The sequence below is a fragment of the Callithrix jacchus genome, chromosome 20, assembly GCF_049354715.1.
Source record: "Callithrix jacchus isolate 240 chromosome 20, calJac240_pri, whole genome shotgun sequence".
Classification (NCBI taxonomy): domain Eukaryota; kingdom Metazoa; phylum Chordata; class Mammalia; order Primates; family Cebidae; genus Callithrix; species Callithrix jacchus.
Window position 1 is genome coordinate 15,452,719 of NC_133521.1, and position 14,502 is coordinate 15,467,220.

General features: G+C 50.4%; 1 protein-coding gene across 4 annotated transcripts in view; it reads left to right on the forward strand.

Moving 5' to 3' along the window:
- Positions 1–3,791, forward strand: part of ADGRG5 (adhesion G protein-coupled receptor G5) — a 47,022-nt gene extending 43,231 nt beyond the window's left edge. For 3 of the 4 annotated variants that reach the window (XM_035281875.3, XM_054248732.2, XM_008985937.5), the window contains 2 exons: positions 1,423–1,700; positions 2,053–3,791. In XM_035281875.3, the coding sequence (XP_035137766.2) occupies positions 1,423–1,700; positions 2,053–2,153 (379 nt within the window). In that variant the 3' untranslated portion in view covers positions 2,154–3,791. The remainder of the gene's footprint in view (positions 1–1,422; positions 1,701–2,052) is intronic. The other variant, XR_004737308.3, reaches the window with a different exon arrangement.
- Positions 3,792–14,502: the final 10,711 nt, after the last annotated feature.

Below are 14,502 nucleotides of genomic sequence, written 5' to 3' on the forward strand. Positions count from 1 at the left end.
CAGAGTGAGACTCCCTCTCAAAACTAAATAAATAAATAAAATAAAATAAAGAAGAAAATGTACAAAGTGAGAAATGAATAAAACAACAAAAGCAGAGATTGATTGAAGATGAAAGTAGAAGCCACGGTGTGGGCATGGGCCAGAGCACAGGGCCTCAAGAACCCTGTCACGGAATGTGCGGGGGTTTACGTACCCTCTAGAGGCTGTCATTGGTTACCTGGTGTGTGCCCTATGTAAATGAGGAGGATGAAGTAAAGTGACAAAGTCATTTGGCATATGCCCTATGTAAATGGAGAAGATATTTCCTGTCATAGTTGAAGTGTTTCCATTTGATATTTATTTATTCATTTATTTTTTGAGATGGAGTCTCACTCTGTTGCCCAGGCTGGAGTTCAATGGCACGATCTTAGCTCACTGTAACCTCTGCCTCCTGGATTCAAGTGAGTCTCCTGCCTCAGCCTCCCGAATAGCTGGGACTACAGGCACCACACCCCACTAATTTTTGTACTTTTAGTAGACATGGGGTTTCACCATGTTGGCCAGGCTGGTCTCAAACTTCTGACCTCAAGTGATCCGCCCACATTGGCCTCCCAAAGTACAGGGATTGCAGGCGTGAGCCACCGTGCCTGGCTTCCATTTGATTTAGTTCTAGGAAGTCCTATGTTCCCTGTCTCCAAACCCTATTCTCCTGCCTCAACATGACATTGTGTCTGACTAAAAAGTGGCATCTGTCTTGAAGGTGTCTTGGGGAGGCAAAGGGTGGAGGCCTCCAGGAGGGCCCAGGACCGGGGCTGGCCTGGGTCAGTTCTCCCCGGCTTTGTGCTCAGACCTTGGGGGGGCTCTCCTGCTGCTCTGTCTGCTCCCAGGTTGACACTTGGAGAGTGCCCTTCCACCAAACCACGGGTTGGCAGTCTGCCCACTGCCCAGGGAAGGGCATGGTGGCCCAGTCTAGGTGGGAAGAGGCTCGTGGGGAGGGGCGTCCCACTGCAGAGATGATGACGAGGTGGTGGCACCATGTCCTGGGGTGGAAGAGGAAGTTTCCAGGAAAGAGGGCTCTGGGCCCAGGGTCCAATAGAAGATGGGGCATGCCAGCCTTGGGCTGGCCGTGGAAGCGGAGAGGAGTGAGATGTAAAATGGAGAGAGGAAGAGTGTTCAGGTGAGTGAAGGCACGGGGAAGTGAGAGAAACCACAGTGGCTGGAAAGGTGGGCATGAGGGAGCTGCAGATCGTTGACCAAGGCAGCAGATGTGTTCTCTGGTGGTGGCCTGGCTGGAAAGCTGGGTGAGGGGCTTTACCGTGTGTTCCGTCAGGCCAGAAACAACAGGGCCTGAGCCAGGAGACCAGGTGGGGCTTCAGGCAGTGGCGCTGGCCCCTCGCCCACCTGGGAGCCGCTGTGAACCTGACATGTCACCTTCTTCCGCAGATGCTGGGTGCGGAGCCCCGTGGTGCACAGTGTCCTGGTCATGGGCTACGGTGGCCTCACGTCCCTCTTCAACCTGGTAGTGCTGGCCTGGGCGCTATGGACCCTGCGCAGGCTGCGGGCACGGGCAGATGCGCCAAGTGCCAGGGCCTGCCGTGACACCGTCACCGTGCTGGGCCTCACTGTGCTGCTGGGCACCACCTGGGCCTTGGCCTTCTTTTCTTTTGGCATCTTCCTGCTGCCCCAGCTGTTCCTCTTCACCATCTTAAACTCACTCTACGGTAGGACTGGAGGGCAGCCTGGAGGAAGCCACTGGGCAGGGGGTGTATGGCTGGTGGGCTGTTCACTGACAAAGGGGTTCAGGTGGAAGGGGCAAGTGGGGGACTGACATCCAGCCCATAGCTCCACTAGCCAAGCTGGTAGGGGCTACATCTGCATGAAGACGCCCTATGGCCTGGCCACGGCGGCTCTTCCAGCTCTGAGGCTCTGCCCCTTCTGCCTCCTACAGTAAGAGATTCTGGGAGTTGCTTGTGGGCCCCAGGATGGGCAGCTCACTGCAGCCCAGGAGGCCCTGGCCTCTGGGGACACCCACACTGCCCGTGGCACTCCCACCTACCAGCCTTTCTCTTGCAGGATCCTTCCTCTTCCTGTGGTTCTGCTCCCAGCGGTGCCGCTCAGAAGCAGAGGCCAAGGCAAAGATAGAGGCCTTCAGCTCCTCCCAGACAACGCCGTAGTCTGGGCCTCCTGGCCTGGAACCCTCAGCCTCTCTGGCTGCCAGTAGCCTGAGGCCACAGCTCTCGCTAGAGAGGGTCACAGGTCTGCTGCAGGACTCCAGAGGCCACTGTGACCCCCAGGGGGCCTTTTCCACTTCCATGGTCTCCCCAGGCACTGAGGGCAGGGTGTTACCCTCCCTCTCCCTGGCATTTTGCTCTGCGCCAGGTCCAAATCACCTGGGGCAGCAAACTTTGTCCTGGTACCTGGGCCCAGCTGGCCAGGGATGTGGGCAGAGCACCAGCTTGGGTGTCAGGATGCCAAGTTTCAAGGCCTGGCTTTGATTCTGTCTATATGGCCTTGGGCCTGCCACTTCTCACCAACCCCAGGTATCCACAGCTGTGACATGGGGACAGGCGGCTTTGTTCCAGCCCAGCCCGGGAGCTTGGGGAAGATTTCATCGGACCCAGGTGAAGAATGTCAGCGTGGGGTGGGAATTCCCACGGCCACCGCCTGCTTGCTAGGGGCAGGATCTCGGCCAGCCCGCCGTGGAAGCACCTGTTCGGCCCCGCCACTTCCTCCTGGGGAGGGCCAGATGGCTTGTGGTGGGTGGGGCCTACCCAGCGTCTGAGAGTTTACTGGCCTATACCTGAGGCCTCTTTTCCTTTAACTCCCTAAATTATGATGACTCCAATTCCAAGCCCACCCTTCCCAAAGATTGGGAGGTTCAGCCTTTCACAGAGGCTCCTCCTGCAATGCTCCCAAGACCTCCCTCCACAGACCTTTCGGATGAGCAGCCCACCCACGGGGTTTCCTTAAGGGCGGAGGAAAACACTTCTTTCTCCTTCAGCTGAACCAGCTGGACTCCAGTGACCTGGCTACTTGGTGATTGGGCAGGATTGAACTTGCCCTGGCAGACATCAGAGTGTGGGTTTTAAATCTGAAGCTCAGGCCAAAGAGAATCACCCTTGGCTTGCCCCAGACCTGTCAGACCCGGTGGGAGACAAAGCTCATGAAGCCAGTGCGTTTCCCAGGACGAACACTAGGGGGCGCCATTGGCCCAGTCGGCGGCCCTTGGCGCCAAGACTGCATCTGGAATCGCTCAATCACTTGTTTGCAGATACCACGCACCGGCCGGAGGGGCCGTAACTGCTGGACTGCGCCTGCTGAGTGACCCGCAGGAGGAAAGGAGAGACGTTTACATGGCCATTTGTCTCTTTTCCCAGTTCAGTGGCGCGCTGTCACTCTTGGGGGCTGCACCCCGGACATAGCTGGCACAAGAGCAGGGCTGGGGTAGACGCTCAGGGCCCTGTGCCAGGCCATCAGGCAGTTTTAATGATCTCGAAGGTCACAGGCAGAAAATGGGAGCAGAATTTCCCCTGGGGAAAAGTTCTCCTGGGGCATCCTCTGCTCTTCTGTACAGTTCTAGATGCAAATAGTTCCTTCACCAGGCACTGGGTGGCACCGGCTCTGGAGCCAGACTGCCTGGGCTCCAGTGCCAGCTCTGCCACTTGCTAGCTGTGACTGTGGACAAGCCACTCAGCCTCTCTGTGCCTCAGTTTTCCTGTTTGTAAAATAGAGGCCATAGCAGTACCTATTTTGATGACTAAGTGAAAGAATTCAAATAAAGAGACTTGGCATGAAGTAAGTGCTTAGTAAACGGTTGCTGGTGTCATATTAGAATTTTTGTTATTATTAACAGTGTTGACTGAGTGTCAGGCCAGCCTGTCTAAGCCCCAGGCCCAGCTCTGCTCAACCTTGCAGACACAGTCCCTTCTTAGGCACATCTCACCAGGCCTCAGTTTCTTTCCCCAGAGAGGCCTCTGCTACCATCTCACTGGCTTTCTGCTGTTCTAGGAATAGTCCCCACATGGGACAGCCTCCAGGTGTTCCATATGTCCCCCGACCCCACAGTCCCCAATCTTCCAGTCTAATGAAATTCCTCATGGTCATCACATCTTCTTCAAAATTGCCTCAGCTGTGCATAGAGAAGGCCTCTTTCCCACACTGACTCCAGGCAGAATTCCCCCACCCCCACCATTGCCATCGGAGTGATGTGAGCACCCATTTGATCTCCAGTGGTTAAGCCCCAGATCCCCAGGTGTTGGGGCAGGGATCCCCATGCTAATGAGGGTCCTGAGGAATCATGGGAAACTTTAGCCTTTCTCTTGGGCAGCTCCAGGGAGCGGGGACACAGGCTTTTGCTGTGGCTGGGTCTGCATAGAACTCTCCAGCCCAGGACCTGGCCTCTTAGAACCCACCAAGCCCAGGGCTGCCGGAGGGAGGATGTGGCCACAGCGACAAGGGACGAGACTGGCAGTTCCAGGAAGCAGCCCCAAGCCTGTGGCTCTGAGCCCCACTGGGGTCCAGGCCCTGAGTGGAGACCGCTTCCTGGAAATGTCTCACCTGGGTGTGGGGGAGGGACTGAGGGAGACGGTGTGGAGCCAGGCAGGGCCCCACTTCTGCCCTCCTGTCCCACCCAGCAAAGCCCACACAGCTCTTGGGAGCTTCCAGAGGAAGGAAGGGAGATGGAATGGGTGGAGTCTGGGGCTGCTGTTCACGGCGAGGGACTCAGAGCAGGCACGTGGTGAACAGATGCCGTGTAAACGCCAAAGGGACCACAGATGAGCAGGTTTCTGTGTGTAGTTTTGTTACTGTTATTTCAGAAAGGGATGTACGCATGTGTGTGTATGGGGGGCTATTGAAGGTAGGGTTGCCAAATAAAATATCAGATGCCCAATTTGGGAGACATACTAAAACCTTATTCATCGTCGACCTGAATTCACATGCAGCAGGACATTCTTTGTATCGATGTGTTTTGATTTTTGCTAAACCTGGAAGCTCTAATGAGACCAGCATTGGCTCAGGAGTCTGCAGTGTGGACCCCTCACCCTCTAAATCCACTCAGGCTGTGCTGATGGGCAACCCCTCTGCCCACCAATGAGTCCTTTTTGTTCACAGCCCACTCAGCCTGAGGTGTTCCTATTGCCAGCCAAAGCCACTGCCAGAAACCCCAAGGGGTCTGCCTTGGGTGTCCCCACCCCTGCTGTCAGCCCTGGTGCACACCTAGCCTCCATCCCCTGCAGACGCCCCACCGGCCTCCTTGCCTCCCCACTCCCAATTCCAACTTCACACAGAAGCCAGAGGGCGTTTTCCATCCTGCAGCCTACCTGTGTCCTCCCCTGTGGAAGCTCTTCCATGGTGCCCCCATTTTCATTGCCAAACTCCCCACTGGAACCAGAAAGGCCCAAGGTCCAGCTTGTGTCCCCCTCTCCAGCCGGTCTCTTACCCCTCCTTCCTCCTCCTCCTCGGTGCTGCTGCACTCAACAGCTTGGAGTTCCCTGAACAGGTTCTCTCTCGTCTCTGGGCTGTTCTGCCTGGGAGGCTCTCCCTGTGCTTCTCATTTGTGGATGTTGACAAATCCTTAAAGTCTCAGCCTTGCTCATCCTCATTCCCCTCAGTTCAGATTGGGAAGTGGTTTCTGACCTTCAAATCTAGGGTGGGGCCTCCTTTCAGCCCCACCACCCCGCCCTTTCCCTGTGACAGACATTATTTCTCTATATTATGACTGTCCCTGTCTGTCATCTCACTGGCTCATTGGTGCTGTGTCTCATTTCATTCATTCATCCGTCACGTGATTGTTAAACACTTGTTATATTCCAGGCACGGCACTAGTTGCTGACGGTATATAAATGAACAAGTCATCACATTCTTGTGGGGGAGGAGTGTCTTACACTAGACAATTTAACGAATAGATGTAAGATATGACAGGTGGTGACATGTGCTGTGAAGAAAAATTAAGGAGGGTGAGGGTATAGAGTGGCCAGGAGCCGGGTTTCAGCAGAGGGAGCTGAAGAATGAACTCGTGGCACTGGAGCTGGAACTGGCTGGTTGCCTGGAGCGGGCTGCTTCCAAAGCCAGTCTCACTGCAATTTTGCCATTTGGTGATAGTGAACTTCGGAAGAGCTAGGGGTGGGGAAGATGGGAAGTTGAACTCCTCTGAGATGAAACTCTGAGGGGGCTGAGGTGGTCCTGGGTTGGGGTGCCCCCTGCTACTGGCAAGAGAGAAGCAAACTGCACGTGGAGGAAAGCTTCCCTCGGTTAGGCCAGGAGGATGCCCAGAGTGAGAGCAATGTGCTTGTATGGGCTTCAATACAAAACTTACTAAATCACAAGAAAGTAAGCCACCATGAGTGAGAGTTGGCAGAAAAGAGGGAAGCAACAGATTTAGACCCCGGGGACGGAATATGGAATAGCTATACATGAAATGTTTAAAGAAACACAAGATGCAATCACAAAGATGAGCATACAAATGAACAGAAATGAGAGAGAGAGAGAGAGAGAGAGAGAGAGAGAGAGAGAGAGAGAGAGAGAGAGAGAGAGAGAGAAATCTGGGGAAAAACAAATGGAACTTACCTCAAGTTGGATGTGGTGGCTGATGCCTTTAATCCTAGTGACTCAGGAGGCTGAGGTGGGAGGATCGCTTGAGACCAGGAGTTTGAGACCACTGTAGGTAACATACAAGACCCCCATCTCCATAAAAAGCAATAGCCATGCATGGTGGGGCACATCTGTAGTTCCAGCTACTTGGGAGACTGAGGAGGGAGGATTGCTTGAGCTCAGATGTTTGAGGCTGCAGTGAGCTGTAATCACGCCACTGCACTCAAGTCTGAGTGATAGAGCAAGACCTCATATCTACTAAAAAAAAAAAAATCTCAAAATCTAAAATTCAACGAACAGTAAGCAGTTGAATAGCGAATTAGCCCAGCATGGTGCTATGTGCCTGTCGTCCCAGCTACTCAGGAAGCTAAGGTGGGAGGATGGTTTGAGCCTGGGAGCGCAGAGGTTGCAGTGAGCCAAGACTGCACCACTGCGCTCCAGCCTGGGCAATAGCACCAGACCTTGTGTTAACAAAAAAAGAAAAAAACAAAAGAGGAGAATTAGTAAGCTGGGAGTTACATACAGAGAGAATGCAGCAGAGGTAAGAAGATGGATAACATGAAAAGAGATTAAGAGATACAGAGAATAAGAATGAGAAGATCTTATTGGAGTCCCAAAAGAAGAAAATAAAGGGGATGGGAAAGTGGTGGTTATTGAACACGAAATGGCTGCACATTTTCTAGAAACGATGAAAAAACAGTCTCAGAACCAGGAAACACGAAGTATCTCAAGCATAATACATAAATCCATGCTTTTACACATTTTATTGAAACCACAGATTGCCAGAGGCAGAGAAATGATGAAAGCAGGCAGAGAGAAATGACAGATGGCCTTCCAAGGACAATAAAACGTGAGCTGGTTTCTCAACCACCATGACAGAAGCTAGGAGGTGGGAGTAATAGCTTAAAGTGATGACAGCAAATAATTGTCTACTTAGAACTGTGTCCAGCAGGGGGTGGGCACGGTGGCTCACTCCTGTAATCCCAGCACTTTGGGAGGCCAAGACAGGTGGATCACCTGAGGTTAGGAGTTCCAGACTAGCCTGGCCAACATGGTGAAACACCATCTCTACTAAAAATACAAAATTAGCTGGATATGGTGGCGCATGCATGCCTGTAATCCCAGCTACTTGGGAGGCTGACGCAGGAGAATCGCTTGAACCTGGGAGGCGGAGGTTGCAGTGAGCCAAGATCCCACCATTGAACTCCAGCCTGGGTGAGAAGATCAAAACTCCAACTCAAAAAAAAAAAAAAAAAAAAAAAGGAAAACGAAGTGTGTCCAGCAAAACTGTTACCAGTGGCAGGTATCTGAGTTACCAATGGGAAATCCATTTGAATCTAGAGCAACCTCAATTCTTGCCTCCTCAGAGGAAAGAATTTAACTGAGGGGCATAAGGAAGAAGGAGAAACTTGGCAAGTTTCAGAGCAGGCGTGAAAATTTATGAAAAAGTGTTAGGGCTGGGCACGGTGGCTCACCAGTAATCCCAGCACTTTTGGGAGGCCGAGGCAGGTGGATCACTTGAGGTCAGGAGTTTGAGACCAGCCTGGCCAACATGGTGAAACCCCATCTTTACTAAACACACAAAAATTAGCTGGGCATGGTGGGGCACGCCTGTAATTCCAGCTACTCGGGAGGCTGAGGCAGGTGAATTGCTTGAACCCAGGAGGTGGAGGTTGCAGCGAGCTGAGATCATGCCACTGCACTCCAGCCCGAGTGAGAGAATGAGACTCCATCTCAAAAACAAAACAAAGAGCTTTAGAAGAGTAAGGAAAGGATGAAGAAGAAAAGTACAACTTGGAAGAAGGCCAGGCGGTTGACTTGAGAAACCGACTACACAGCTCGACCTCTTGACTTGGGGTCAGACACCTTGGCGTACTTGCGGGATCTTGCCTTGCTTCTTCCCACCCTGAGATCTTACTGGGAAGCTGCTGATTGGCTGCAGGTGTTTTCTATTAGGAGCCTGCCTTTCCCCAGCACTGGCTGTAATCAATTATTACTTTACAGAAACAGTTAATCACCTGACCATCAGCTGATGGTCACCCAACAAGCCTAGTGTGTGTGTGCTCGTGCGTGTCTGTGTGTGTGTTGGGGGGATAAGCCCTTTCCTTAACATTTACAGGTAAATAAAAGCTGAGAATGATCCAAACAAACTCCCAAAGTATGCATTTCAAGAAGGAAAATGATCAGACGGTCAGCCTAAGATGCAGGAAGAAGGAATGGTGAGCTTAGAAAATGGCAAAAGGCTGGGCACAGTGGCTCACACCCGTAATCTCAGCCCTTTGGGGTACTGAGGTGGGAGGAAAGCATAAGTCCAGGAGTTCAAGACCTGTCTGGGCAACATGGTAAAACCCCATCTCTATTAAAAATACAAAAATTAGCTGGGCATAGTGGTGTACACCTGTAGTCCAAGCTACTTGGGAGGCTGAGGTGGGAGGATCACCTAAGCCCAGGGAGGTTGAGGCTGCAGGGAGCCGTGATTTTGCCACTGCACTCCAGCCTGGGTGATAGAGCGAGACCCTGTCTCAAAAATAAATAAATTTTTAAAAAGTAAGTGTTGCTAAAGCCTATCCAAAAATCATCTGTATAAAATAATAATTTTATTTGTAATGTTAAGAATGAATCTGAAATGATGGAGAATAATAGTGTATAAATTAGGAAGAGTGAGACTGGAGCTACAGTGTCCTGAAGTGCTAGCTAGCGTTTGTGAGGAGGGGTAGGGAGGGTGTTAAGATATTGTTTAATATGAGATGTTATTCATTAAATACACATGGCAAAACTTCAAGGTTTAATTGCCTTTAGCTCAAAAAAAAGCAACTTCAAAAGCAAAATCTAAAAACAAAACAAAACAAAAAAAAAAAAACCACCAAAAACTGGAATGTAGACATTTTCCTCCAGTAGAGAGAAAAAAGTGGGATAGACAAAACAATCAAATAAGACTCAAAGTAAAAGAAACAGAAAAAGTGGAACTAAGAGATATCCAAAAGTAAGATAATAGAAACATACCCAAATATATCCATGATTACAATAAATATAAATGGACTAAATAGATCAGTTAAAAGGCAAGAGATATTAAGAATGATTGCAAAAACAAAACCCAGGTATATGCTGTCCATAAAAATCAGCTCAAGTAAAAGGACATGGGAAAATTGAAAGTAAAAAGATGAATGAAGGCTGGGCATGGTGGTTCACACCTGTAATCCCAACACTTTGGGAGGCTGAGGAAGGAGGATCACATGAGCACAGGAGTTTATGACCAGCCTGGGCAACACAGAGAGGCCTCATTTCTACAAAAATTTTTTGAAAATCATGAGGCGTAGTGGTGTGCACCTGTAGTCCCAGCTACTTTGGAGGCTGAGGAAGGAGGATCACTTGAGCCTTGGAAGTGAAGGCTGCAATGAGCTGTGATCATGCCAATGTACTCCAGCCTGGGCAACACAGTAAGATTGTCTCAAAAAAAGGAAAAAAGATGAATCAAGATATTTGAAGGAAAGAATAACCAAAGAGAGCCTGTGTAGCAACATGTAAAACAAAATGTTTTAAAGCACAATACACTAATAGAGTAGTGATGGTCACAGCATAACGGTAAAGTGTTCAGTTCATCAAGAAGATAGAATAAAGTAGCCTTAAGAGGCAAGGCAGAGCCATGGTGGCTCAGGCCAGTTGTCCTGGTGCTTGGGTAGGGAAGGCTACATGTTCGAGATCAGCCTGGGCAACATAATAAACCTTTCATTCATAAAAAAAATAAAATAAAAAAAAAAAAGGTTTAAGGTAAAAATGGAAAGAAGAGAGCGTTTTTATTTTGTTTTGTTTTGTTTTTTGTTTTTGTTTTTTTTTTTTTAGATAGAGACTTGCTGTGTCATCCAGGCTGGAGCACAGTGGTGCAAACATGGCTCACTGTGGCCTCGACTTCTTGGGGTCAAGTGATCCTTCCACCTCAGCCTCCCAAGTGGCTGGGACTACAAGCACATGCCACCACACCCAGCGATTTTATTTTTTGTAGTGACAGAGTTTCACTATGTTGCCCTAGCTCGTCTCGAACTCCTGGCCTCAAGGGATCCCTCTGCCTTGGTGGCCCAAAGTGCTGGGATTACAGGTGTGAGCCACCTAACCCGGCCTGGGACTGGGACTTTTTTTTTTTTTTTTTTTTTTTTGAGATGGAGTCTTGCTCTGTCCCCCAAGCTGGAGAGCAGGGGCACAATCTTGGCTTACTGCAACCTTCACCTCCCAGGTTCATGCCTCAGCCGGCTTCTCCTGCCTCAGCCTGCTGCCCTGGCCTTTTCCCTTTTCAGTCAACTGGCCAGAGGTCCACACCACCTTCCTCCAGTGCCCAGAGGACCCTGATCACCCCCGGGCAGGGCTACACCTGGTCACTGCCTTGGGAGCAGGAGGCGGCACACCTGTCGCAGTGACCACGGAGCGGGGGCCCTTTCCCACCAGCCAGTGCTGGGGGCTCCGCCTGGGAATGACAGCTGATCAGAGCCCTGCTCAGTGGAAGGAGCGGCTGCCCTTCCAGTCCTGCCCCTGGAGGCGTCCTGGAGGACAGGGAAGGGTATTGGGCTCTGGGCAAGCCTGGCGGTGTCCCAAGACAGCTTGAGTGTGGCTGAGGTGGGGAGGGATGGGGTGGTGGGGCCCAGCCCTCACCTTACCACCCAGTGGTGGAAGGGTGGTTGCCACCTCCCCTTCCTTCCCAGTCTGAACCGGCGCTGTCCCACAGGCCCGGCTCTCTGCTGCCCCCTGCTGGCCACACGGCCCAGAGCCCCGCCCCAGGGCTTGGAGGGGGCGTGGTCTCACCTCAGAAGAGGAGGGGCAGGCACTCCGGGGCCTGGGGGAGCCTTGTGGCCAGCGGAAAACACCCCCCGTGTGGAAACCTGGGAATAGTTACAAATTTAATAAAATTTGCCTTATAAATTACAGCAGCATCCCCAGAGTCAGTTCGCTGCCCCAAGAAGCAACAGTTGGGCCAAGCTGGGCAGCTGCTGCTGGAGAGAGTTGTCTCAGAGTTTGGGGCTGTAGAGGTGGCCAGGGACCAGTGTCACCTGCTCCAGGATGGCCACAGGGCAGCAGCAGGGGCCAGGCAGAGGCTCATGGGCCGGTGAGCACAGAAGGAACAGGAGTGGGGGCCGAGGCCAGGCCCTGTGGGCTGCCGGGCACCCTGCCCACCGCGTTCCTCAGTCCAGACTGGCCATGAGCAGGTGCAGCTCTCGGAAGGTGCTGCCGTGGCGGCCGCTCAGGCCCGACTTGCTCTTGACCAGGCCACTGATGCTCTTGAGCTGCTTGTAGCAGAGCCGGCACTTGTGCAGCCTGTAGAGAGGGCAGTGCCTGAGGGCCAGCTGGCACTGCCACCACCCCCAACTCCAGGCATCTTTTCATAACCTCATCATCCATTTTTATTTATTCTCCTGTGAAACAAATGTTTATATCCATTACCCAACATTAAGGAAAAAAGTAATACTGTTTATCTAACTTTAAACACATTTCAGCATTCTAAACATACAAAAAAAAAAAAAAAAAAAAAGAACGTTGCAAATCATGTTTAAGAACAGAAAGTTCTGGAACTTTCACTGATGCAGTGGCTGTTTGCTTTACAGACAACGAAGAGTTCTACAGTTTGTTTAAAAACAACCACACTTAACAAAAAACAAAACAAAAACTAAACACTTCTCATGCCAGCTGATCCCCCACCTTTGTCCACAGCTAAGAATGGCAGCAGAAAGCTGTCAACATTTACAGAAACAAGACAACGAAGCTAAATGAATGCCCACTGCAGTCAACCGGTCCAGCCTCACGGTGCACGCCCTGAGCTATGGCCCCTCCAAAAGGCGCCTTCCCACAGCCTCAGTTCAGGAGCATTGAATTATGACGAAGCATCAAAAGCTGGTCTCCGTTGTTTTGTTCTTTTTACAAAGTATAGACACATACAGGCTTTCTAGCCAATAACCATAGAGTTAACACCATCTTACAATTTGTAAAAATGCCAGAAATGTTTTTCTTTTTTTTTGAGATGGCATCTTGCTCTGTTACCCAGGCTGGAGTACAGTGGCGCAGTCTTTGCTCACCACAACCTCTGCCTCCGGGGTTCTAGATTCTTGTGCCTCAGCCTCCCAAGTAGCTGGGACTACAGGCATGCACCACCATGCCGGGCTAATTTTTATATTTTTACTAGAGACAGGGTTTTGCCATGTTTGTCTCAAACTCCTGACCTCAGGTGATCCACCTGCCTAGGCCTCCCAAACTGCTGGGATTACAGACATGAGCCACCACACCCAGCCCAGAAACATCTTTAAATGCCCCATCACACCAATAGCAAAGTGCACAGAGTGAGATTATGAGAGTGCCTTTTCATTTTAAAATATTTGGGGCCGGGCATGCTGGCTCACACCTCTAATCCCAGTATTTGGGGAGGCCAAGGCCAGCGAATAGGGGATGACTTGAGCCTAGGAGTTCAAGACCAACCTAGGCCACATGGTGAAACAAAAAATAAAAAACTTAGCCATGAGTGGTGGCATGCACCTGTAGTCCCAGCTACTGGAGAGGCTGAGGTGGGAGACTCACTTGAGCCCAGGAGGCAGAGGCTGCAGTGAGCCGAGATCACACAACTGCACTCCAGCCTGGGTGACAGAGCCAGACCCAGTCTCAAAAAAAAAAAAAGTTTGGAATTATGTACAACTTTGAAAGAGTTTCAGGGTGCTCTGCACACTCACAGCCACTTTATATAAACCCGACAATTTCTAGTGGCCTCTGAGAGACTACAATATGATCGTGATCAAATTTTGTAATTAAAACTAATGAGGGAAACAGACACTTCTCAAATAAATGAGTCAGTTACAGCAGCGATGCCCAACCTTTTCCGCACCAGGGACAGGTTTCATGGAAGAAAATTTTTCTGTGGGGAATGGTTTTGAGATGAAAGTTTTCCACCTCAGATCATCAGGCATTAATTAGATTCTCCTAAAGAGCACTCAGCCTAGATCCTCTCACGTGCAGTTTACAACAGGGTTCAGGCTACCATGAGAATCTAATGACACTGCTGATCAGACAGGAGGCAGAGCTCAGGTGGTAATACTTGCTCTCCAGCCCCCGCCCCCCCCCCCACCTCCTGTTGTGAGGTCTGGTTTCTAATAAGCCACAGGTGAGTATTGGTCCATGGACCGGGGACTGAGGACCCCCTGAATTATGACACTCCTCTGCTCTAGGATATTGACAAGAGAGGGACAGTTTTTTAAAATCATCTTCCTCCTCCTCCTCTTCCTCGTCTACCTTTCTCTGGGCAACTTTAACTTTTGCAACATCAAACTTTCCTTTAGACTGAGAGTCAGCAACACTCTTCTCATGATTCTTTGGTTCTCTGCCTTAGTGATGTCAGGCTGCCTTGCACTGTCACTCAAGTTATTTCACATCACACTCAGCTTTTTTTGCTACATCTCCGATAGAGATGCCGGATTGTGGATTTGTCCCTGGGGCGGAATTCTGAACAGAACAGGAAGAATCCAGATGGGAGGCCTTTTTGGGGCTTTAGGGTCCTTCTTGCCTCCCTCAGCTTGTCCGTAATCTTTTGTTTCCCAATCAGGGTACTTTATCCACCTTGGTCATGTCATCAGTTTCAGACTTCTCTTTTCCACACATTGGCTTCCACCTCTCAGTGCACTTCTTGGAAATTTCTGTGAAATTGACCAGCACCTCTGGGTTGTCTCTATTTGCAGATGACATGATTGTATATTTAGAAGACCCCATCGTCTCAGCCCCAAATTTCTTTAAACTGATAAGTAACTTCAGCAAAGTCTCAGGAAACAAAACCAATGTGCAAAAATCACAAGCATTCCTATATACCAACAGCATACTTAAAGAGAGCCAAATCAAGAATGAACTGCCATTCAGAATTGCTACAAAGATAATAAAATACCTAGGAATACAACTAACAAAGGATGTAAAGGA